The sequence below is a fragment of the Thamnophis elegans genome, chromosome 16 (assembly GCF_009769535.1).
Source record: "Thamnophis elegans isolate rThaEle1 chromosome 16, rThaEle1.pri, whole genome shotgun sequence".
Lineage (NCBI taxonomy): Eukaryota > Metazoa > Chordata > Lepidosauria > Squamata > Colubridae > Thamnophis > Thamnophis elegans.
Window position 1 is genome coordinate 527,966 of NC_045556.1, and position 21,346 is coordinate 549,311.

The window sequence follows — 21,346 nt, forward strand, 5'->3', positions numbered from 1 at the left end:
TGGTGGGTCCCACTGTCCGTGGCAGATGAAGAACCGACGTGGCCTGCAGGGTAGAGCCGAGCTTTGCCCCGACCCGGTTCAGCCTTTGCCACTGGAGGCCCTCCGGCTGGGGGTGTGGGGGGGGGCTGATGCCCTGCTAGTGGCCACTGAGCCCATCTGAGAAGCCCAGCCAGCCTCTGCCCCATCAGAGGGGCCAGAGGGGCCATCAGGGAACAATGGTGGGCTGGGAGCCCAATCACCCGGGGGGGGGGGGGCGCTGGTGCAAAAGAACCAGCCCGCTTGCCTCCCCCCTCCCTGCACAGGGGCCCCTGTGGGGGTCACGAGGGGTCCCGGCTGGGTGCGGCGGCTGCAGTCCAGGCCAAAGGCAGGAAACGGGAGGGATTTTCTGGCCAAGGGGAGAAAGGAGCTTTTCCTGTTTGCGCCTTTTACCTACAAGCCTCGTCCCCACTCGGGTCGGCAGCTGTTGTGTCCACGGCCGGATGTTCAGGCTGGATTTGGCCCTTTTGTCCACTCACGGAGCCCTTCCAAGCATGGGCAGAGGTGGGTGACGGATGGGGCTCCAGATGGCTTTGCAAGATGGCAGCGGTTCCGAGTCAAGCCACCTTCTGAAGCTGACCATTTTGTCAACGCCCAAGTGATGCTTGGGGTATTTGGGGGGGAACTCAAGGCAGGGGACATTCCTAACCCCGATGCCTGCTATTTTCCCCATCACAACCTCCCTGTGAGAAAGCAACCGACTTAAAGCCAGCCATCTAGTTTCATGCTTAAGCCCCCTTGACCCAGGTCAGGACACTTCCCTGGTTAACGACTAACCTGGCTTAATCCTGGCTTAATCTATGGAATTAAGTAAGAGGAGAGCCGTGGATGCAGCCCAAGCTTTCTGCGCTTTAAAACTGAAGCGGTTTTTAAGCCTGAAGAAGCGCTGCCTAATTCCTGCCCCCCCAGGACTGAAACCGGAGCCTCTGGAAAGCAGAAACGACTTGCAGAAGCAAATGGCCTTGGGGGGGGGGTCGGATCTCACGCCCCGCATTCCGCCCGTGGGAGCCTCTGCCCGCCTTTCCTAAGAGTTTCCCTTTTGGCCCAAGTCGTTTGAGGGGAGGCGACCCCCTTCCTTCCCCCCGCAGCCCCCGAGGATCCCCCCGGCCTCCCCTTCCTTGGGGGTCCCGGCGGGGGCTGCATCCGCTCGGACGCCCCCAAGGAAGCCGCCCTTCACAGGCTCCGCTGGGCGACCCCCTGCCTGCCTGCAGGGGGCGCCCGGGACCGCCGCCCGCCCGCCGCTCTTCCGCGCCCCGGCGCCCCAGACGGAGGCGGAGGAGGCGGACGGGAGAGCCGCCACCGCTCCTGCTCCGGGCGTCCTGGGCTCGCAGTGCCGCGCAGGTAGGCTCTCCGGGCGGGTCTGCAGGTGCGCTGGCCCCGGCAGGGCAGGGAGGACGGCCGGGGAGCGGGAAGCCGTCGAAGGGCGAAGCGGGCGAACTGCTGAGCGGAGCTGCCGAGGGTCGCGGGAGTCCCGGCGGGGACGGGCCGTTTCTGCTCCCGGAGAATCCCCGGGCGGGAGGCGGCGAAGGGGCTCGCCCCTCTCCAGACCCCCCCCCACCCCCCCACCCCGCGGGAAGAGCGGCTCAGGCACCGCCGGCCATGCAGCTCAGTTGGTGGGAATCCCCTGACGCCCAGGGGGGGGGGGGTGCTGGGGGGGGGGGCTTCTCCCAGGCACTTGCAAGGCAGCTTGGCCGCCGTGGCTCTTGCGCCCCCCGGGGGCCTCGCCAGAGCCCTTCCTCCCTGGGGCCAAAGCCCCCTGGCTGACCCCGGAGCTCCTCCGTTGGAGGGGGAGACCCAGCACCCCCTCGAAAGGGAAGCTTCTCTCTTTGCCTTGTAAGGCGCTTCTGAGCCGCCCGGCTCGTTTCTCTTTCAGTTTGTCTCCTCTTGTGGCTTGAGGGCGTCGGATGGACTCTGCGCAGGGGGCCCAGCTGCCTCAGCCCTGCCCAGGCCCTTCGGGGGCTCTGCTCCCACCCTCTGCTCCCTAAGGCTCCCTCGGCTCAGTTGGTTACCACAGGCGGGACGGGGGCCCCATTGTGGCCCCCGCTGGGGACGTCCTGTGCTGGGACAGAGGAGCCCTTGGAGGCGTCACAGGCTGTGGGGTCTCCCAGGCTTTGCACCCTGCAGGCTGATGGGACCCTGAGGCTGGGAGTCTCCTAGAAAGGAAGCAGGAGGAGGAGGAGGAGGCCCTCAGGGCCCCCCAAGGGGAACTGCCAACAGGGAAGGGCGGCTTTTGGCAAAGGGTCGGAAAGGAGCTGCTCTCTCTTGCCCAGGCCGTTTGTCCCGACAGGCTGAAGCCGAGAGGATCTTGGAAGCGGTTGATTCATTTCCTTCTGTCTTGACTTGCAATCTTCCCCTGACTAGAGATCTGGCACAGGCTCTGTCGGCTTCAGCCGTCTCCTTCCAACGTCCGTGAAATGGGTGGGCACCAGATTCTCCCTTTGCCTTCTAGGCTGAAGGGCTGAGGAAGGAGACTCCGGAGAGTTTCCGGGAAAAGGATCCCAGCCCAAGGAGGTCCCCGGATCCCTTCCAACCTTTCTCAGGGGACTTTCACCCCCTCCTCGTTGCCGCTTCAGAGGGCATCTCAGCCAAGGCGCCCTTGTTTTTGCCAGGACCGATCCGAGTCCTTCTGTGGTTCCTCTTTGGGCCGTCATTGTATTTTGCTTCCTGATTGGATGCCCCATTTCCCCCCCCCCCAATTCATTGTCCCTCGCTTTCGGCTGCTGCTTCATTTTGGTTCAGCCAAAGATAATCCCAGGTATTCATTCTTCCAGGGCTTCCAAAAGTGGATCAGCCACATTTTAAGGAGATTAGAACAAAATCCATTTTTAAGGCCCCTTAAAGGGAATCTTCCAATCTGGCTGAGACCTTTTTTGTTAGAGATCCAACAGATCAGAGAATTGGGGGGGGGGGCTCAGGCAGGTGAACGAAGGGGGGTTGGTTGCACTGAGTCAGAACTGGGTCATAAAAAGCTGGAGGGCTCCAGGGGTCAGGAGGGGCATCAGCACCAACCATGCTGCTGCAGGGGGGCCCTTTGCCGGATTAAACCCACCTTGGCAGAAATGCCTGGTCCTTCAGAGGCCCTGCCCCCCCCACCCACCCAGACAGGCCCCTTCAAATAGGCTGCTTAGGTTATCCCCATTTCGCAGTTTGAAAACTGAGGCTAAGTAAGGAAGCTTCTCTGCCCCAGAGAGCTTCAGGAGGTGCCCAGGAAGAGATTCTGCCCCTTCTCTTTTGTGGCTCTGATCTTCTGCAGCCCCCCTGGGGCCCATCTGTCCGGCGCTCTCTCCCCGAAAGGAGTCTCCCTCTGCAGGCAGCTCAGCCTCTCCTGGCCAGAGCGGCTCAGGCGGGAGGGCCGATTAGGGAGACCCTGGGAGAGGAAGGGGCTTGTGACGAGGGGTGGGCCAGGAGTCGGGTCCCGGAAGTCAGCTTTGGCTTCTGCCCAGCCCCACCAGGCCAAGCTGTGGGGTGGCCTCCGGGGGGGTCCCACGTAAAGCAGGCCACCCCGGCCCCTCTTGTACTAATCCAGGCTTTTGTGACACTGGATTGTTACGATGTGCATCAGTCCAGGAAATGAAATCCAAAGGGGAGCCTGACGTTCCATGCAGGCCTTTAAGCTCCTGGGGGGGAAGCAGGAGGGACGTTTAGCCAAGGAAGACGGAAAGGAGCAAAGGCTTAAAAAGGCCCCTTCGCTTCCCAGCTTCTCTGCGCAGAGTCCGGGATGGCCGTCTTTAAGCAGCAGAAGGTGGACGACCTGTACGAAATCGGGGAGGAGCTCGGCAGGTAAGCCCGAACCTCCCTTTGGCCCCACCCGCTTCCAACCTTTCGTCTCAATTCAGCCACTTCCTTGCCACAGAAATGCAGCCCCCAAGGTGGGGGCTCCCAGGGGGTTGCCTGGCAGAGAGAGGCTGCTAAGGGGAAGGGAATTGGAATTGGAATTTTATTATTTGTATGCCGCCCTTCTCCGGGAGGACTCAGGGCGGCGAACAATTCAAGGGGGGAAAAAAGGGGGGAACATAAAAGACAAAATACAAATAATAAAAGTAGGCAACAGTCGCACAACCATACATGTCGAGAGGGGAGGGAACTCATCACCCCCAGGCCTGCCGGCAAAGCCAGGTTTTGACGGCTTTTCGGAAGGCCTGGAGAGAGGTGAGGGAGAATGATGGTTGGCTGTGTGGAAGGCTGGCTGGTCTATTTAGAGAGCTTTGGGGCTGCAAAAGCTTCGGATGGCAAACTCATTTTTCTCTTGCTGGATTCTTGCCTGATACTTCAACACTGATGGGGGGAGGAGTGGGGGGGCCCTGAAAGATCCCTGAAATGCACCTTCTCAAGACATTCGCTGGCCTGAACTGGGCTGCGTGATCCCCCATCCTGGGCTCCCTGGGCAGAGATGGAAAAGCATTTTCTCCTCGTGGGAACCTGCAGAGCTTCTGGCCTTTGGGGTCTGAAGGTGGCTCTCTGGGGCCAGAGCCCCCATGCTGTCGGAAGGAGCCAGCATCAGAGAAAACTCCTGCCTCCTGCTTGGTTCCTCCAAGGGAGCCTCTGGCGGGCTCCCCGGCGGGCATGTGGCAGCTCCAGGCGGTGACAGCTGCGTCTGGCCAGCGAAAGGATTGCCAGGAGCCTCCCGGAGCGAAGAGGCTCTCAGCCAGCAGCTGACTGGGTCGGGAAGTGGGGTGACTGCCCTGCCCGCCTTGTTCTTGGCACCAGAGACGGAGGCTGCCTTCTCCTGGCACAGCAGTCGCTTCCGAAAGGCCCCCGCAGGAGCCCCTGCCTGGCATGGGCCCCCGAGCCCAACCTGACTCCCCGTGGAAGGGCGTCCACAGCAGGGGCTTCCTCTGGGGCAGCGGCCGGTCGGTGCTCCTTGCCCAAAGTTGTCCTGGCACCTGGGCGCTCGGGGCCTGTTGCTGCCCCTGCCAGCGTTGTGAGCCTTTGTCAAGTGGTGGGAAGAGGAAGCCGCTCAGAGCATGAATCAAAGCTTCTTCCGGTCCCCTGATTTCCTGAGCCCCGAAAGGTTTTGGAATTGCAGTTCTGCCCCACTGCAGGTGGCCCCTCCCTTGCCGGTTGCAGGATGAGCCTGGGAAGTTCTGGGGGCGCCCCAGTTCAGACTCTGCCCCCTCCAGTGGGCTGCCAGATGGTTAGCCAGAGGCTGGTGCAGATTCAGCAGCTTTTGGGGGGCCAAAGGGGGCTGGCTGCACTGGGCACTAGGACCGTGCCACCCAGGATGCCCTCGATGTCAGGGTTCTGTGGGCAGCAGCCATCCGGGGGTCTTCACGCCTGACTCTGGAGGGGTTCCAGGTGAGGCTGTTTGCAGTCAGAAGGTGGGCGTGTCGTGGTGGTGGAAGACTTTGCCACCAACTGTTGACCAAGGAGGCTCGGCCGGCCTGCCCTGCCCTCCTCCTCACTTCCCTCCTCCTTCCCCCTGAGATGGGCGTCTCTCGCCCCACGAAGGACCTCTGGGGCGGGAAAGTCCTTCCTGGCATCCCGAAGGGCTCCACTGGATCCCGTGAATAATCAGTTAGTGGGAAGGGCTGGGTGGATTGGGGCAGATCCCTTCCCCGCTCAGCCCCTGCCAGAGGACCCTTTGAATCCCAACCAACCCGCCAAAGGAAAAGCCGCGATAAGGGAGGAGGAGGAGGCGATGGGGCCAAGGTCACGCTGGGCGTTGGCTGGCTCCTGAGCACGGAGGCCGCTGCCGGAAGGAAGCCAGCCTGAATTGGGGCAAAGAGTAGCCATCACCAGGCACAGTCAGAACACCGGGCAGGAGCTTCCAGAAGTGATGGGACCACAGTTCCCATCACCCCCCCTTGCCAGGTGACTGGCCACCCCAAGGAGCCTGGTTTCCGGGGTGCTCATGTTGGCGGTTGGAGAGACGGGGGCTGCTTCCGAAGAAGCCCCCGCGGGGTCTGGCTTGGGAATGGCTGATGGGGGGGGGGCTTCAAGTACGGCTGGCTCTCTCCGGGATCCCAGGCCGTGGTGCCTTGTGCAAAGGAAGGTGTGGTGAGTCACTGGGCGCCCAGGTGAGGCAGGAGCACCTGGAGGAGCATTGTGTCCCACCAAACAATGGCTGGGCGTATGCTGAGCAGGCAGATTCTCACGGGGGCAGGTGGTGGCCGGCCCAGTCTGGAGGTGGGGGGGGCAGGCTGGGGTTCCCCATCCCAGCTGAGATTCCCGTAAGCCCCCGTCAGCCTGGAGGAGCCTCGGTGGTCAGTGACCGGCCTGGCCCAGGAGAAAAGGGGCTGGAGGGCGAAGGGGGGTCCACTGAGAGAGGCGCAAAGAGCACAGCAAGCAGGATTTGGCCCCCGGAGCCGGGCCAGCCCCTCCCTTGCCCTCCCCCTCGGTGGGAAGGGGGCCGAGTCAGATTTGCTCTGCATTTCTGGGCTCGGAGTGGGATTCTAGCCTGGCATTTGGCCCACAAAGTGCCCGTCCAGCCTCACAGGAGCGGCTTTGCTGTGCCGCCGGACGGGGGGGGGCTCTATGTCCCCCCCCCGGTCCTCCCCCCGTCCCCCCCTGGCACTTTTTCTCTTTGAAAGGGAGCCTCTTGGCTACAAAGGGCGCCTTGTGGGCAGCCTTTGGGCCAATGAATGGACTAATAAAAGAGTCCCCCCCTGCTTCCCCCCCCCCCCGCTCTCGCTGCTGCTGCTGCTCCTCTGAAGCCGTGTCAGGAGGGAGGGGCCAGGGCTGGGCATCCTCTCCTCGGAGGGCTCTTTCTGGAGGTTTCCCGGGGGGAATCTGGGGGCTGCCCTTTGCCCCTTGGCTCCGTCACCCCCCCGTCCGGCTGTGGCTCCCTCAGAGGGGCCGGTCTTCCGCTTGGCCTCACTGGGACCCTCCGAGGGACGGCCTCTCATTCCGAGCATAGCTCCCGTCTATCTTTAGCCTCTGGGAGGGTCACTCTGGCCATAGGAAAGGCAGTGGGGGGGGGAGAGGAGGCTGGCTGGATCAGCTTCCCCCACCCCCACCCCCAGGCCTCTTGTGCAGCACCAGGGAGCCTGGCTGGCAACGGGGGCGGGGGGGGGGCAGCCTTGGAGTTGGCCAACCCAATCCAGCTTCCCGGAGTGCCGGAAGGGCGGCCGAGGGGGGCCGGGTGGGTGGGCCACGATGTCTGGGCACTGCTCAGTGTGGGGGGCTCTGCTCCCGCAGGGGGAAAGAACCCCCCCCTCATGGCCATGGGGGGGAGAGAACCAGCCGCCTCACTTAAGGAGGGACCAATCTATCGGGGGGAGGGGGGGTGTCTTAGGGGACCCCTTTGACAGAGGAGCAGCCCAGACAGATTTGCCCTAACAGACCTGGGAGACCTGCTTTTGGGGGGGGGCTGGCTGACCCTTTTAGTGGGTTCGCACAGCCACAATGATGGTTTCAGCCTCCACGCTGGGGGTTGCAATCTACGGTGCAACTTCGACCCCCCCTCGGTCCCTTTACCTCTCGCCTTTATGTAGGAAGGCCTGCCATCTCCTGCGGTGGGGGCCTCTAACCGGGTGACCTCAGCTAGGTTGGATAACAGGTCCCATCGTCCCCAGCCAGCCTAGGTGGGCCAAGGAGCCTGTTTTGCAGCGTGTGAATGCTCTCCTGCTGAGGTCACCTGGCCAGCGTAAAGAGGGCAGCGGCTGGACAGCCTCCCCCTGTCGTCTGGGGCTCTCGGACGGGCTCTGGGTGGTGCCACTGCAGCTGCCAGTCCCCTCCACCCCACCCCTGGGTCTCCCCTGCCCGGCTTTCCTCTCTGCTTTGGAGCTGAGCATCACTTTGGCCCAGCCGGGATTTTGTGTTCCCAGCTCGGAGCAGCTGCCTCTGCTGAGCATCGGGGCTCTTAAGGCGCCTCCAAAAATACCCACTGCCCTTCATGCCCAGCATGTGATGCCGATGTTTAGATGGCATGCGAGCTGCAAGAGCTGCGTTCTCAGCCGCCTGTCATCTGAATATGCTTTTCCCAGTTCAGATGGGTTTGTAACCCGGGTCTCAAATGCTGAGAGCGCTCAAGTTCCCCAGTTTCAGACAAAGGTGGGGGGGCTTCTGCTTATTCCCTGCCAGAAAGAGCCCCCACCCACCCCCTTTGCTTATTCCCCGGAGGCCCTGAAGCCTAGCGCCATCTGGTGTCTCAGTTGCATCCCTGCACTGCCCACCCAGCCGGCGCCTGGTGCACCTGGGACCTTTGAGAGTTGGGATATTCTGAGGAGGGGTCGGAGGGGGGCCTGTTCTCCAGCCTCCCCAACTCTGGAGCCCATCGGAGGAAAGTTTGTGCAGCTGCTTCCTCCGTGTTTGGCCTGGGCTCCTTTTGAGCTGCTTCCTGCCAGGAGGCCCCTGGAGGAATATTTATCCACACCTGGAGGAAAGAGGGAGCCCCCCCCCCTCATCTGGTTTCCTGTTTCTGACTTTGGCCTGCCGGGGGGGGGCGACCTTGGGACTCCGATGGGCAGCTGGGCAGAAAGGCTGCCCCGTCCAGCCTTCTCAACCTTTCTCCCCACAATGAAAAGCAAGGTGTCCTTTCTAAGTGGGTTGTAAAACTAACCTACTACAAATTGGCCCTTCACGATCCGACACTTTTATTGCTTGGCTGTGTTGGTCTAAGATCAGCTGGTTATGGATTAACTCTTTGGCATAGTTAAGGTTGAAGGATGTTTAAATAACTGTAGTTAACTAAAAGTGGAGGTATAATGATGTCAATATGGTAAACATTTGAGTTAAGATATTTGAATTAATATGAATTAATGGAAGAGATGCACCAAAACATGTTGTAACCAGCTGATATACTTTTTTTTTATAATATATACCTGTGTTTTTTTTTTTTCTTTTTTCTTCCCTGCCTTGTTTTTTGTTCTTTTTGTCTTTTTTCTTTTTTTTTCTTTTTTTTTCTTTTTTCTTTTTGATTTTTTCTTTCCCCACTGGTCTGGGCATGTATTGTTCAAGAGTATTATTATTATTATTAATATTTTTAAATAATAATTACAGTCAAATGAAAATGGATATATGATGATGGTGATATGTATGAATATCTGAGTTAAAATGCTCGAGTTAACATGAGTTTTGTTTGTTGACTGTGGAGGAGATGCACAAAAGTCTATTTGTGACCGACTGATACACTTTCTATAGCATGTAAAGAAAGATGTTGTACTTGTTTTAAATTAAAATTTTAAAAAAATTTAATAAAAAAAGAAAGAAAAGAAAAGCAACGTGTAAAGGGGGATTCAATCATCCAGGCCAAAAGTACCTCAAAAGCTTCAATCGTGGCCACCGGACTAAAGTTGACTGAAAATAACACTCGGACTCTCTGCCTGCCCAAAGTCTCCTTGGGACGGAAGACTTGGAGGAGCAGCGAAACGTCTCTGTTTTAATCAACTTTGGTCCAGTTGCCACGAAAAGCATCACCCGGGAGAAGCTTTTGGCCCGGATGACGGAGTCTTCACTGGGGTCTTGGAATCCTCCCCCTTGGGCAGCCCTTTCCCGGATCTCGGCCAGGAGGTGCAGCGGGGGGGGGGGCAGCCAGGGAGCCCCCACCTCTGCCTCACCAGACCTTGCCCCTCCGCCTCACTCCCCAGTAACCCCCCCCGGGGGGCTTTGCTTGCAGCGGGCAATTCGCCATCGTGAAGCGTTGCCGGGAGAAGGCCACAGGGCTGGACTACGCGGCCAAGTTCATCAAGAAGCGGCAGAGCCGGCCCAGTCGCCGCGGGGTCCGGCGGGAGGAGATTGAGCGGGAGGTGAAGATCCTGCAGCCGATTCTGCACAGCAACATCATCCAGCTGCACGAGGTGTATGAGAACAAGACGGACGTGGTCCTCATCCTGGAGCTGTGAGTGGGGGCTCTGGGGGGGGGGGGTGTCGGCTGCTCCCCCCTCTCAGAGGAGTCTCTGGGAAAGGTGGAGGGCATTAACTCTTTCATTGCTGGCTGGGGAATTCTGGGAGTTGAAGTCCACCGATCTTAAAGCTTGAGAAAACCCCTTTTCCTCCACACGGAGAATCCTCCAGTTTATGAGGCGATTCTGGGTCTCTGCTTCTTGTTTGCCTAGAATAAAAATCAATCTAGCTGCAGATCAGTTGAGGGTTCCTGCTCTGCTTATGGAGATCTTCTCCCTTCACCCAGGCAATGGCTGAGCCACCTGTGGGCCTCCCACCAACCCCATTGTGCCTCCACTTGGCTCCTCTGCCCTGCCCTTGTTTGTTTATAAAACTTATAAAGTTTTAATGAAGTGAATATCATTTCAACAAGAAGGAAACTGTTCCAGGTTGTTGGTTCAGAACAAAGGGAGACTCTCCCAAATGGTTGGGGCTTGGAAGACGAAGCTATAAACCCAAACTAGAGAAGGATGTAAAACCCCCAGCCGTCCTTTGAAGTGCAAAATGCCCAAGTTTCTCAGTCCTTCCAGGTAAATATGGGTCTGGGGTCTCTGCGAGGGTTGAGATGCTCAGAGAGGGTCTCTACAAGCCTGGATCAACGCTGAGCATCGCCTTGCAATAAACGTCACTCACGTAAGCTTAGCGTAAATTCCTCCATCCAAGTTTCCGGATCTCCATTATTGCTGGATTTTGACGGAGTGCAAAGCAAAGTCTCTGGTCACAGTTGCAGATCTGTCACCCGGCAACAGTCCTGCAACAGGCAGGAGCATTTGGGGCATTTCTGATTGTCTCGATGGTTCTGGGACTAATCGAGACCCTCAGGATTGCTGTAGCTCATTCCTCAGAGGGCAGGAAGGATGCCTGATTTGGGGAAGGAAGTGGTGTCCTTCCAGAGGCTGTTCCCACAGGCAGGCTGCCAATCTGGGGGGGGTGGGGGGGTTGCAGAAGGAGCCTTGGGTTGGTCGGAGGACGGACCTGTCCCAGCAAATCCAGACGAGCCGTGAACCTCGAACCGGAGGGCTTAAACCCAACCACAGAGGGCTCAGCTGAGGAAAGAAGAAGGGAAACGCCGTGAACCAGAGGAGCCCCATCCAAATTGCAGCATCTTCCCAGGAGCAGCAGCAGCCCTTGGCTGAAAGGGAAGCCCCCTTCCAACCTTCCCGGGTGTTTTTATGAGGACGGATCATTTCAGGGCATCTTCTAGGCCAGGGAAGGGAAGGCAGAGGAAGGCGTCCCGGCTGTTCTCCTTCCCCCAGTTGAGATTTGTATAAGTTGCTCCCCGTCTGTCTATGATGTTATTTCACTTGGGAGGAATCGTCAGACACGCAGTGAACACGCGGCCGCCGTGCGCTTCCTCCCCTTATTTCGCAGAGTATCCGGAGGGGAACTTTTTGATTTCCTGGCCCAGAAGGAGTCGCTGAGTGAGGAGGAAGCCACACAGTTCATTAAGCAGATTCTGGACGGGGTCAACTACCTGCACGCGAAGAAGATCGCCCACTTTGATTTAAAGGTGAGGAGCGGCTGCCGCTCCAGCCCTTTTCCTCCTGTCCGGACAGTCCAGCCGGGGGGGCAGCCCCCCTGAGCCCCCCCCTTCCCCGGCTCAGCCTGAGGGCTGATGCTCTGCCCTTCTCTGCTTTCCTCCCCCTCCTGAAGCCTGAGAATATTATGCTGCTGGACAAGACCCTCCCCATCCCTCACATAAAACTGATCGACTTTGGCCTGGCCCACGAAATAGAAGACGGAGTGGAGTTTAAGAATATTTTTGGGACGCCAGAATTCGTAGGTAAGTTGGTGCCCTTTTGCCCTCCACTGATCCAGGGCCCAGGGTGGCAAGCTCCCTCAGTCCGGGGGCCCTGCCTCTGTCTGCCAGGAGTGCAATTTCCTTCCTGGCTGAGGATGATGGGTCCCGTCTGTCCCTAACACGTCTGAGAGCCTTCAAGTCGGGGCAGGAAGCCTTTGACTCTCTGACCAAGGGGTCCCCACTCTCCTTCCAGCTCCAGAAATCGTAAACTACGAGCCGCTGGGACTGGCAGCTGATCTGTGGTGAGTCTTGTCTGCCTGTCTTGGCCGCCCCTCCTGCCTCCTTCCTGACCCTGGTCCCCTTCGGTCCGGCTGACGGATTGCCTGCTGGGTCGGAAAGCAAATCAGCCAAGAGAAGAGAAGTTTGTTGTTGTTTTCCTTACGGCCCACCCGAGTGAGTGATTGGCTTTAGCCTAAATCTGTGGGTTTTCTTTCTTCTCCCCTTTTCCCCAGGAGCATCGGAGTCATCACTTATATATTGTAAGTACTGGATTATTCGTTCCCCTTATTTATTCTACTATGCATTCATCTCTTCCCTGCTATTTTCACCTCCACATTTCCTGCAAGATGACAATCAGTGCCCCTCCCCACTTTATCCTCACAACGACCCAGTAAGGTCAGTCACTAAGAATCCTGTCTCAGGCAGCTGATGGCAAAAGTGGGGGGTGGGCTCCATTCCCCCAGCCCCTCCCGAGAAAGAGCCTGCACAGGCACTGGGAGGGGAGGGAATTATGGGGAGGGGCTGGGAGAAAAAAGACAAGAATTGAGCTGCAGAACAGAAGAGGCCGAAACGGAGGAATTAGGCAGATCGGATGGAGTTGCATAGAACTAATTGTTGCAATTAAAAACATCCTAATAGACCAGCAAGGTGGTGGGAAGCCAAGGCTGGCCCCACAAGGGTCCTTGGGCAGGGGAGGGAGAAGATGCTCCATAAAGGGCTGCCCACTTTCTGCTCAGTCGCCGCAGCAAAATGCCCACAGCTGGCCAGGTGAGTGAGCCCACAAGGCCGCTGGGAATCCCTGGCCGCAGTTGCACAGGGTGCTCACCAGGTGGCAGTGTGGAGCTGTCTTGGGAAGGCTGCAGGCCAGAGAGGAACCTCGGCTGCCTGTCAAGGGAGGAGGGCTTTGGGGGTCCCTGGCATGGACCTCCCAGCCCAGCAGGCTGCACTTGCCCCCCCCCTCTTCCTGGCTTCTGTTGGGTGTGCCCAAATTCCTACCAAGGCAGGAAGAGGAGAGAGAGCTCTGGATCTGGGCTGCAGTTGGTCCCTCCCTCCCTCCCTCCCTTCCTTCCTTCCCTCCTTCCTTCCTTCCTTCCTTCCCTCTTTCCTTCCTTCCCTCTTTCCTTCCTTTCCTCCCTCCCTGTGCCAACTGAGCCACCAGGGAGCCTCCCTGGGCAACACAAATGCTTGTCTTGGTTTCATAACCAGATTCTCCAGGGCCCTCTCCTCTGCCCATGGTACTTGGCGCCTTCTGCCTCCACCGGCCTGCCAAATCTGCTCCTGATGCTCTGCCCCCTCCTCGCTCCCTCCCTCCCTGCAACCCACTCACCCCACCCCCAATTCCCCCTGCAGGCTGAGTGGTGCTTCTCCGTTCCTGGGGGAGACCAAGCAGGAGACGTTGGCCAACATCACCGCCGTCAGCTATGAATTTGATGAAGAATTCTTCAGCCATACCAGCGACCTGGCAAAAGACTTCATCCGGAAACTTCTGGTGAAAGATACGCGGTACGTCGTCCTGAGCGTTTGGACAGAAGATGGCCTGGGTTGAGGGTCCGGCATCCAGCCCAGGCAGTGCCTAGATGATCCCTGCATCTGAGAAGGAGAACTTCTGGGGGCTCTAAAGATGCCTCACTGGGGCTCAAGGGGCTCAAGGGGAAGGCCGTCTCGGTTCAGTGCAGGGGGGGGGGCCAAGGGCTCTGCTGATCGGGGCTGCCAGAGACCCGCCGAAAAGGAAGAATTGGGCATTGATGGGGTTCTCTTCCTGGGCCCCGAATCTAAGAATGAATTTCCCGTGAGCGCCTGTGTGGCTTTCAGCCATGGAAGATGCATCGGTTGTAGATAAACAGGCTTAGGTGCCCCCCCCTCCCATGCACTTTCTGGACTGCCCCTGTTTAAGCCCAGGGAGGCACCGGGTGGTCTCCTTTCCACAGGTGGGGGAGGCATTTGACACATGCTTCTCGCTGGCAGCTCTTTCCCACAAGGGACTCACTCTTTCTCCCCTTTTAGGAAACGGCTCACAATCCAGGAAGCACTCAAGCACCCCTGGATCAGGGTGAGTCACAAAGGGGCCCGGAGGTTTTACCCTGGACGGGAGGAGGACATCCAGGTGCTGCTGAAGCGGGACAGAACTTCGTATGGCCGTCCCTACCTGGGCAGGGGAAGCCCCCCTCCTCTCAGTTTCACACCCTGGTTTTCATCCTTCAGTAGCGGGAGGCCAATCAGCTGCCCCTTGGGGGAATCCTTCCCGGCTGCAAAGCCTGCCCAGGGGCTTCTTCTGGGGTCCTTTTCAGAGGAAAGGAATAAAGCAATCAGGCCTAGCTTTAAAAAAAAAATCCTTTTCTTGGACATATTATTTATTCCATATTTGAGATACAATTTTCTGTCCTGGCACACACGGAGTTGTCCGTACCCGTCTGGGCTCTTGGCATGGAATGATGCAGTTGGTCATCTCGGCTTCGCTTGTTTGGGTCTCGTTGAATGCCGAATTCTCCCCTCCTGCCCTTCTTGGCGTTTCTGGTTGCCTGTAAGTGCAACTTTCCAGGAAGGACTCGGGGAAGGGAGACCCACACTGGGGGTCAGTCCCCCCTTCCTCGTGGCCTGCATGCCGAAGCCGGGAGGGGCGTCTTGAGGTCAGCATTTCCCAGGTGGATTTTGGAAATTCCAAACCAAATGTAGAATATCAAAAGCCTATCAACGCTGGCAGTCAGTCACCTATAAACGGATCTGAATTTTTATTTTATTTTTGGATATCCATGAAATGAGTTGGCGCACAATTCTCTCTCTGCTGGGCATCCCGTGTAAGGCGGGCTCTGCCCCAAGTGCGTGTTCCCTCTCGAGGGCTGGAATTTAGCTTTTCCTGGGCCCCCCCCCCCTGCTGTAAAGGCTGGTGGGAGAAATTTCTGGTTCCAGAAATGATTCTCTTTTTACAGAGGTCAGTCCAGAGTTGTGTAGAGATGTGGATGTCTTTTCCCTTGTGGGAAGGCTCCTGTTTCACAAACATTTTGCAAGAAAGATACCAAATGCATGAAGAGGAGGCAGGAGGAGGGGTGCTTGCTTCTGGCACCTGCACGTGTGTGTATTTGCACCCTGTTGTGATGATGATGATGTTGGTGTTGTGGTGTCTTTAGACCCTTGTCGTGAGAAGTTCTTGGTCAATAACCCTCCTCCGGCTTCTCTCCAGTCCAAAGAAGGCTCCAAAGTCCAAGGCCACAGGAGGACCGAGCACAGGCCGCTGAAGACCAAGTGGCTGAGAGATTACACCATCAAAAGCCACTCCAGCATTCCTCCAAACAACACCTATGCCACCTTCGAACGCTTTGCCCGCCTGGTGGAGGACATCTCTGGCATGGAGAAGAGCTTCGGCACCCTGGCCGCCTCCCACGACTCCTTGCAGGGGGATCTCGACACGCTGGTCTCCATCTACGACGAGAAGGAAGCTTGGTACAAGGAGGAGCACGAAAGCGTGAAGCACGAGCTTTCCCAGCTGAAGTACGAATACCGCAAGATCGACTCCCTGAAGAAGCACCTGAAGGAGGACGTCCAGGTGGTGGGCACCAACCTCACTGGGGTGGCGGGGAGGTACAGGGGCCTGCAGTCGCACTACGAACGGCTGAGCAAGGAGCTGTCGGAAGAACTCCGGTGGATCCAAGACTTGACGGGCAGCTTCTGCTCTGAGGGCAGCAACGAGGGCTACGCGCCGGCCAGCTTCGGCTGCGTCTTCCAGAAGGACCTCAACGAGCTGCTGAACAGGTCCTGCTACGAAGAATTCCTGGCGGCCTTAAACCTGGGCATGACAAAATCCAGCCAGTGATGCTGCTGAAAAGAGAGAGATTTCTGCTGCTGCTGCTGCTGCTTCGGTCCAAATCGGTGAGGAATTGCCTGGACGGGAGCCTGCCCCATTCAGGAGGCCTGCGTGTTGAACTCACACGATTGGGTTTATTTTTGAACAATGTTATTTGACAGGCCCTTGTTACCACCGCATTTTTACATATTTTTGTCCCTGTGAAAATACGTCCCAGTGGAGATGCCTTCGGTTCTGGATGCTGTGGTTGGGTCCCAATGAATTTCTAATGAGGCTTTGCCTGTTTTTTTTTCAAAGCTGGCCCTATTTTTATCCTTAGGAAGATGTCCCGGGCTTACCTTCACCTCTCCAGGCCTCCTCAAGACTTGACTGCAGTTCAGCATCCTTAAAAGCTTATTTATTTATTGCTGAGTTGACGTTGTAAATAGGCATTGATTTCCTCTTCTTTTGAAATTCCGTATGAAACTATTTTTAATAATGGAGCCAGATGCGAAGTCGCTTGGGCTCTGCAAAGCTCTCTCTCTGCAGGCTCTCTAGCCGAACGCCAATCTGGCAAATACCTTGGAGAATAAATGGAGGATTCCGAATGGAGCTGCTCCCATCCCTGTCCCCCCCACATGGGCTGCTGCGGAAGGCAGGACCCTCAGCCTGGACTTTCATCTCCCCCCAAACCAACCAACAGGGAAGACATCGGATCTCTCTGCAAAGGGAGAACTGATTTCTGTATTCGGATAATTGGGAAAGGAAAGAGGCAGCGAGACGCGAGGAGCACCCCCTGGATGGCTGTTCTGCTCGCCTCCTTCAGGGAGCTTCCATTCTGCCGACTCTGCTCCTCGTCTCAGAGAAGGAGACTCAATAAATATTTGTTATTTGTGCAATGTGCTTTCTGGGCAGAGCTTGTGTTCAGAGGCCCCGCCTTCCTCACGCAGAGATTCCTTCCCCTCTCGGCTCGGCTGCAATGGACACTCAAGGTTCAAAAGATGCTCCATGAAGGGGGTGAAAAGGGAGGGGACTGTTAGCAGATAAGGGGGGGGGACCAAGGCTGAAATAAGTGGGGCAGGGTGGGTGGGGGGCTGAGACGCCAGCTGCTTGGTGGCCTCCCTTCTTCTCAAGCCCAGGAAAGCCCCCGAAGGAAGCTCGGATCTTCTCGAGCCTTGAACCCAGGCAAAGTCCTCCTGGGGCCTGAAGCTTCCTCCACCTGAGTGCTGTGCTGCTTCTTAATGTTTATGCCCCATCCAAAGTCCTGCGGAGTTGGGCAGCAGATAAATATAGTAAATAAATAAAAACACAGGAAGTGAACAAATCCTTGAGAGAGCAGCTTGGTCAGCTGTTTGTGGCTCTTCCTCAGCCAAGATTTATATACCTGGATCTGGGCTCCTATTTCAGGGGCAAAACATTTAAATCTGTAGTTAGGGCAGGGTGACGGTACTACGGTGATTTTATACGGGGAATTTAGTGTGTCCAGCACGTTTCAGAAACAAGGCGATGCGTCTTCCTCTAAGGAACTGGAAGATTAAAATCTCACACCTGTATGGGAAGGACTGGAGAGAAAACGGGGGAACAAGGTGGCCGAGGTTAAGAAAAAAGCCAGCCTAAATGTGAACCAGGGACACGGTGGCTCAGTGGCTAAGACACCGAGCTTGCCGATCAGAAAGGTCAGCAGTTCGAATCCCTAGCGCCGCACAACAGAGTGAGCTCCCATGACTTGTCCCAGCTTCTGCCAACCTAGCAGTTTGAAAGCAGGTAAAACATGCAAGTAGAAAAACAGGAACCACCTTTGGTGGGAAGGGAACAGCGTCCCATGCGCCTTTGGCTTTGAGTCATGCCGGCCACATGACCACGGAGACGTCTTCGGACAGCGCTGGCTCTTTGGCTTTGAAACAGAGATGAGCTCCGGAATGACTAGCACACATGTGCAAGGGGAACCTTTTATCTTCACCTAAATGTGAACCAGGCAATGGCCGGCGCATTTGAACACTTTCTCCGGGGGGGGGGAGGGCAGGGGAGGCTGTGCCTGATCTTGTCGCCTCTTGTCTCCAGCCCATGGACAGCCACCAAGCCATGGTAAGGAGAGAATCGCTCATTAACTTGGAGAACTTCAAAAAGCAGTATGCCAGGAGGCGGTGGAAGGTAAGAACCTGAGCTGTGACCCCAGGGAACAGAGACACCAAGAGCTGCCAGGGAGTCCGTGCCACGCAGCTTCCCTTGGGAGCCTGTAAACAGCCTTCCTTCCCGGGGGAGAACCAGGGGCTCCAGTCAAAAGAGGGAGAGGATTTCTCTGGAAGCCCCCAGCCCAAGAGCGATGGTCAAGGCAACCAGCCCGGCTCCTTGGGACCTCGGCTAGAGGCTGTTCTGGATCCTGTCTGGACTGGCCAGAGGAGGCCTTGAGGAGGGCATGGCCTTCCTCTGCTCCTCCTCCTCCTCCTCCTCCTCCTGGTTGTAAAGTGGGGGAAGGTTTCTGAACTCAAGCCTTGTTGGAGAAGGGCCTGCCTTGCTCCTTAGACTTTCAGGAGGAGGAAGAGAGGCAGCCAAGAGGTGGGGGAAGAGCGTGGCATAAACCTTCCTGCCGTGGCTTCCAGGGGCGGCTATTGCTTATTAGCATGAGGGGGTCCCTGAGTTGGGTTCCTGGGCTGTGACCGACTGCCTCTTCCTCCCCAGCTCACCTACAGCATCGTGGCTCTCTGCAACCATTTATCTCGCTCGCTGGTGCGGAAAGTTCGCTTAATGCAAGAAGACAGTTTGGTAAGTGGGTCGAGCACAAAGAGTTGGCAAGTGAAGAGTCCACTTGGGCTCCCTGGGGGTCTGGCAATGCCTCCTCCTCCTCCTCTTGAGATCTTGAGAGGTGCAGGGACGTGGCCGACTTTAGAACCAGCCTGGGAACCTGGCTGCCCCAGGCCAGCTGGACTGCACCTGCTAACCCCCCCCCCCCCCGAATGCCCTTCAGCACCTCCTGGGAGACGGAAGTTTCCCCTCCATGTCCCAGAAGCTTGTAGGGCAGGACAAAACTCTCTCAGCAGCAGCAACCCAGCTTCATCCCAGCCTTGAAATCCAGGTTTTTTTTGCCCACGGGTTCTGTGGCCGTGGCTTGGTGGGAGGAGGGGTCACGTGGCTGGGTGGGCGTGGTCAACCTTTTTTCACTTTTTAAAGCATTTTTTTCCTGCCTATTCAACCGAACTGGTAGGAAAAAAATGCTTTAAAAAGCGGGGAGGGGGGGCTTTCCATGATCACGTGGCTTCTAGCTGAGCCACACGATTGTTGGAAACTTTTTTTTACTACCGGTTTGCAGAACCAGGGACAATCGTCTCTACCGGTTCGGCTGAACCAGACCGAACCGGGAGGATTTCACTCCTGCTTGGTCCTGGTGAGGAGTTTGGCTCAGGCTCCCCTTGCTGGTCTTGCCAAGGAAGAGGCCCTCGGGCTGGTCCTTGTGCCCGTCAGCTGGATTGTCCTGAAAGAGAGGACTTCTCCTCCAGCCGCAGCAGGTCCCCAGCCTGAAGATCTCACTGCTCTCTGTTTCAGCGCCGTTGCGAAAGTGACCACGAAGAAGACCTGCCCAGCCGAACGGCGGCTTCCCCTTGTCTCCTGAGGCGGAGGAGCAGCATCTCATAACTGGGACCCGACGGTTGGACGGTGGCAGCCCAGAGCCAAGCTCATGGGCTGGGCTGGTGGCCTTCCACCCAGGGACAACATAGAACCCAAAGCTTCCTGCAGGAGCTGCTCCAGGACAGGAGGAGCCTGGGCAGAGGGCGGAAGGACAGGCACACAACCTGCTCTCCCTTCCTTTTGACCTTTGGAAGAGATGAGGATGCCACGGGATTGCTCCGGGTCCCCTTTGCCAGCAGCCTAAATGCTAAGAATACACATGGTGCAATGTTGGGCATAGAGGATGGAAGGAAGGAGGGACGGGGGGGGAGAAGGAGGGAGGGAAGGAAGGAAGCTCAGCTGGATGACCAGGCAAGCAGGCTGAATCCCTTCGGCCACCTTTGGAAAGACACAGCAACCCCCAAGGGAGCCCAGGATTTTCCGTAAACCTGGTGAGATTCATGCTTCAAATCTGGGATCTTCCCCATGTGGATTTCATTCTTGATTCTGTCTCTGTCTGTCTGTCTGTCTGTGTCCATGTGTGTGTGTGTCCGTCCCGTGTTTCCTTCTAATGAGGAGGTTTCTGCAAAAATAAAAGTTATATATGGTGTAGCAGGTTCAGCAATTTTATTAGCAACATGTCTCTAAAACGTCTGGGTTTCCCGATAGGCTGTGCATCATGGGTCCTCTGCCCTGATGAAGGAGCGTCTTTAAGAGAGTCGGCCCAATCTCCATGACCGAAAGGCGGCCTCTTTTAACCCTGTGCCATCTGCAGGAGGGAGAGCTGCCCTGCTGCCATTCCAAGCAGCCCCAGCTGACAAATGCTGCCCCTCTGGGAGCCTGGCAGGCGAAGGGTTGCCCCAAAGACAGGCAGGGCGCCTGAGCCGCTCATGGCTGGGGCGGGGAGGGGAGATGCTCTCTGCAGCCAGGACCCCTCCTGGAGCCTCTGCAGCCAGGGGGAGGCAGCCTCTCCTCTGCCAAAGGGGCACCTTTATGGCAGGAATGAAGAGGGGAGGCTGGCTGGGGGGTCTTATACTTTCCCTGGGAACCCCTCCCCCCACACACTTGGGATTGATTCTGCGTTGGGGGTGAGAAAGGAGCCCCCCAGACTAGCTTTATTTTTCTTCTTTCCTGCCCTTCTCTCCGTGTTCGTTTGAGGATCTCCTTTACTCAAACAGAGGATGGAGTTTGGAAGCAGATTCTGGATTTTAGGCCAGGGATCTTGGGACACGGGCATCCCATGGACACTCCCCGCCCATCCCGTCCCCCTGTGCTGATGCAGCTGCGTCCCTCTGGGCTGAATTTGGCCCACCAGCAGATGTTTGCAGCAATGCGCAGCCGGGCGTTTCTGGGGCCACCCAGCTAAGGAGAGGGCTGGCCAGGAGAAGGCACGGAGGGCCCTGTCCTCTCTGGCCAGGCCTTCTGGGGAGGGGGCTGCCCAGGAGGAAAGATCCAGTGGAAGGAAGGAGCCTAGTCCACCCTCTGGAGGGACCCCAACACATCCTTTGTGTCCCACGGAAGTTCAGTGGAGGAAACAATTCACAGGAAAGCAACTTTCCAAACTTGTCAACCTGGATTTGTCTTTCCTCACCTATTTACAAACCCCGGTTCCTCCACCAGTTATCACAGACGCTGCACATTCTTTTATGTAACACATAATAGACAATGCATTTGAAAAATGTATGCAATATCTATATAAAATGTACACATTTGGAAAACGGGACGCAAAGATGCAGGAGCGGACCCTCCACGCCCGCCTCTTCCAGAGACAAAGGGGGCAGCGGGGGGGGGGGTCCAACTGCGGGGATTGAGGGGCCTGAAGTGGGGAGGGGTCTTCGGGGCAAACCGGCTCCCAAAAGGATCAAAGGAGGCAAAAGAGAATCAAATCCAACGAAGACTCGGAATCCGAATTCCAGCCCAATGGCGGAGGAGGAGGGGGGTGTCGCTCAGGGGCGCCCACTCCAGCGCCCATCATCCACAGCCACTGGATGGCGGCTGATGGGAGACGGACTTGCCCCAGCTTGTCCGGGGGAGGCAGGAGGGAAGGACCGACTACAAAGCCCATCCCTCCCATCCCCTCTTGCTAA

The 21,346-nt window shown here is 57.2% G+C and overlaps 1 protein-coding gene across 3 annotated transcripts; it reads left to right on the forward strand.

Annotated features, from left to right (window-relative positions):
• The first annotated feature begins 473 nt into the window (after nt 1-473).
• DAPK2 (death associated protein kinase 2) lies at nt 474-19,942 on the forward strand. Of its 3 annotated transcripts, XM_032232677.1 has the most exons (12): nt 1,295-1,377; nt 3,734-3,816; nt 9,593-9,814; nt 11,230-11,368; nt 11,512-11,641; nt 11,853-11,901; nt 12,112-12,138; nt 13,229-13,381; nt 13,883-13,928; nt 17,718-17,807; nt 18,336-18,419; nt 19,197-19,942. In XM_032232677.1, the coding sequence occupies exons 2-12, from the start codon at nt 3,755-3,757 to the stop codon at nt 19,284-19,286; spliced, it is 1,092 nt and encodes a 363-aa protein (XP_032088568.1). In that variant the 5' UTR covers nt 1,295-1,377; nt 3,734-3,754; the 3' UTR covers nt 19,287-19,942. The 3 variants fall into 3 exon arrangements, with proteins under 3 accessions (XP_032088567.1, XP_032088568.1, XP_032088565.1); XM_032232676.1 differs by lacking the exons at nt 1,295-1,377; nt 17,718-17,807; nt 18,336-18,419; nt 19,197-19,942 and adding exons at nt 474-540; nt 15,057-16,696; XM_032232674.1 differs by lacking the exons at nt 17,718-17,807; nt 18,336-18,419; nt 19,197-19,942 and adding an exon at nt 15,057-16,696.
• The last annotated feature ends 1,404 nt before the right edge of the window (nt 19,943-21,346 follow it).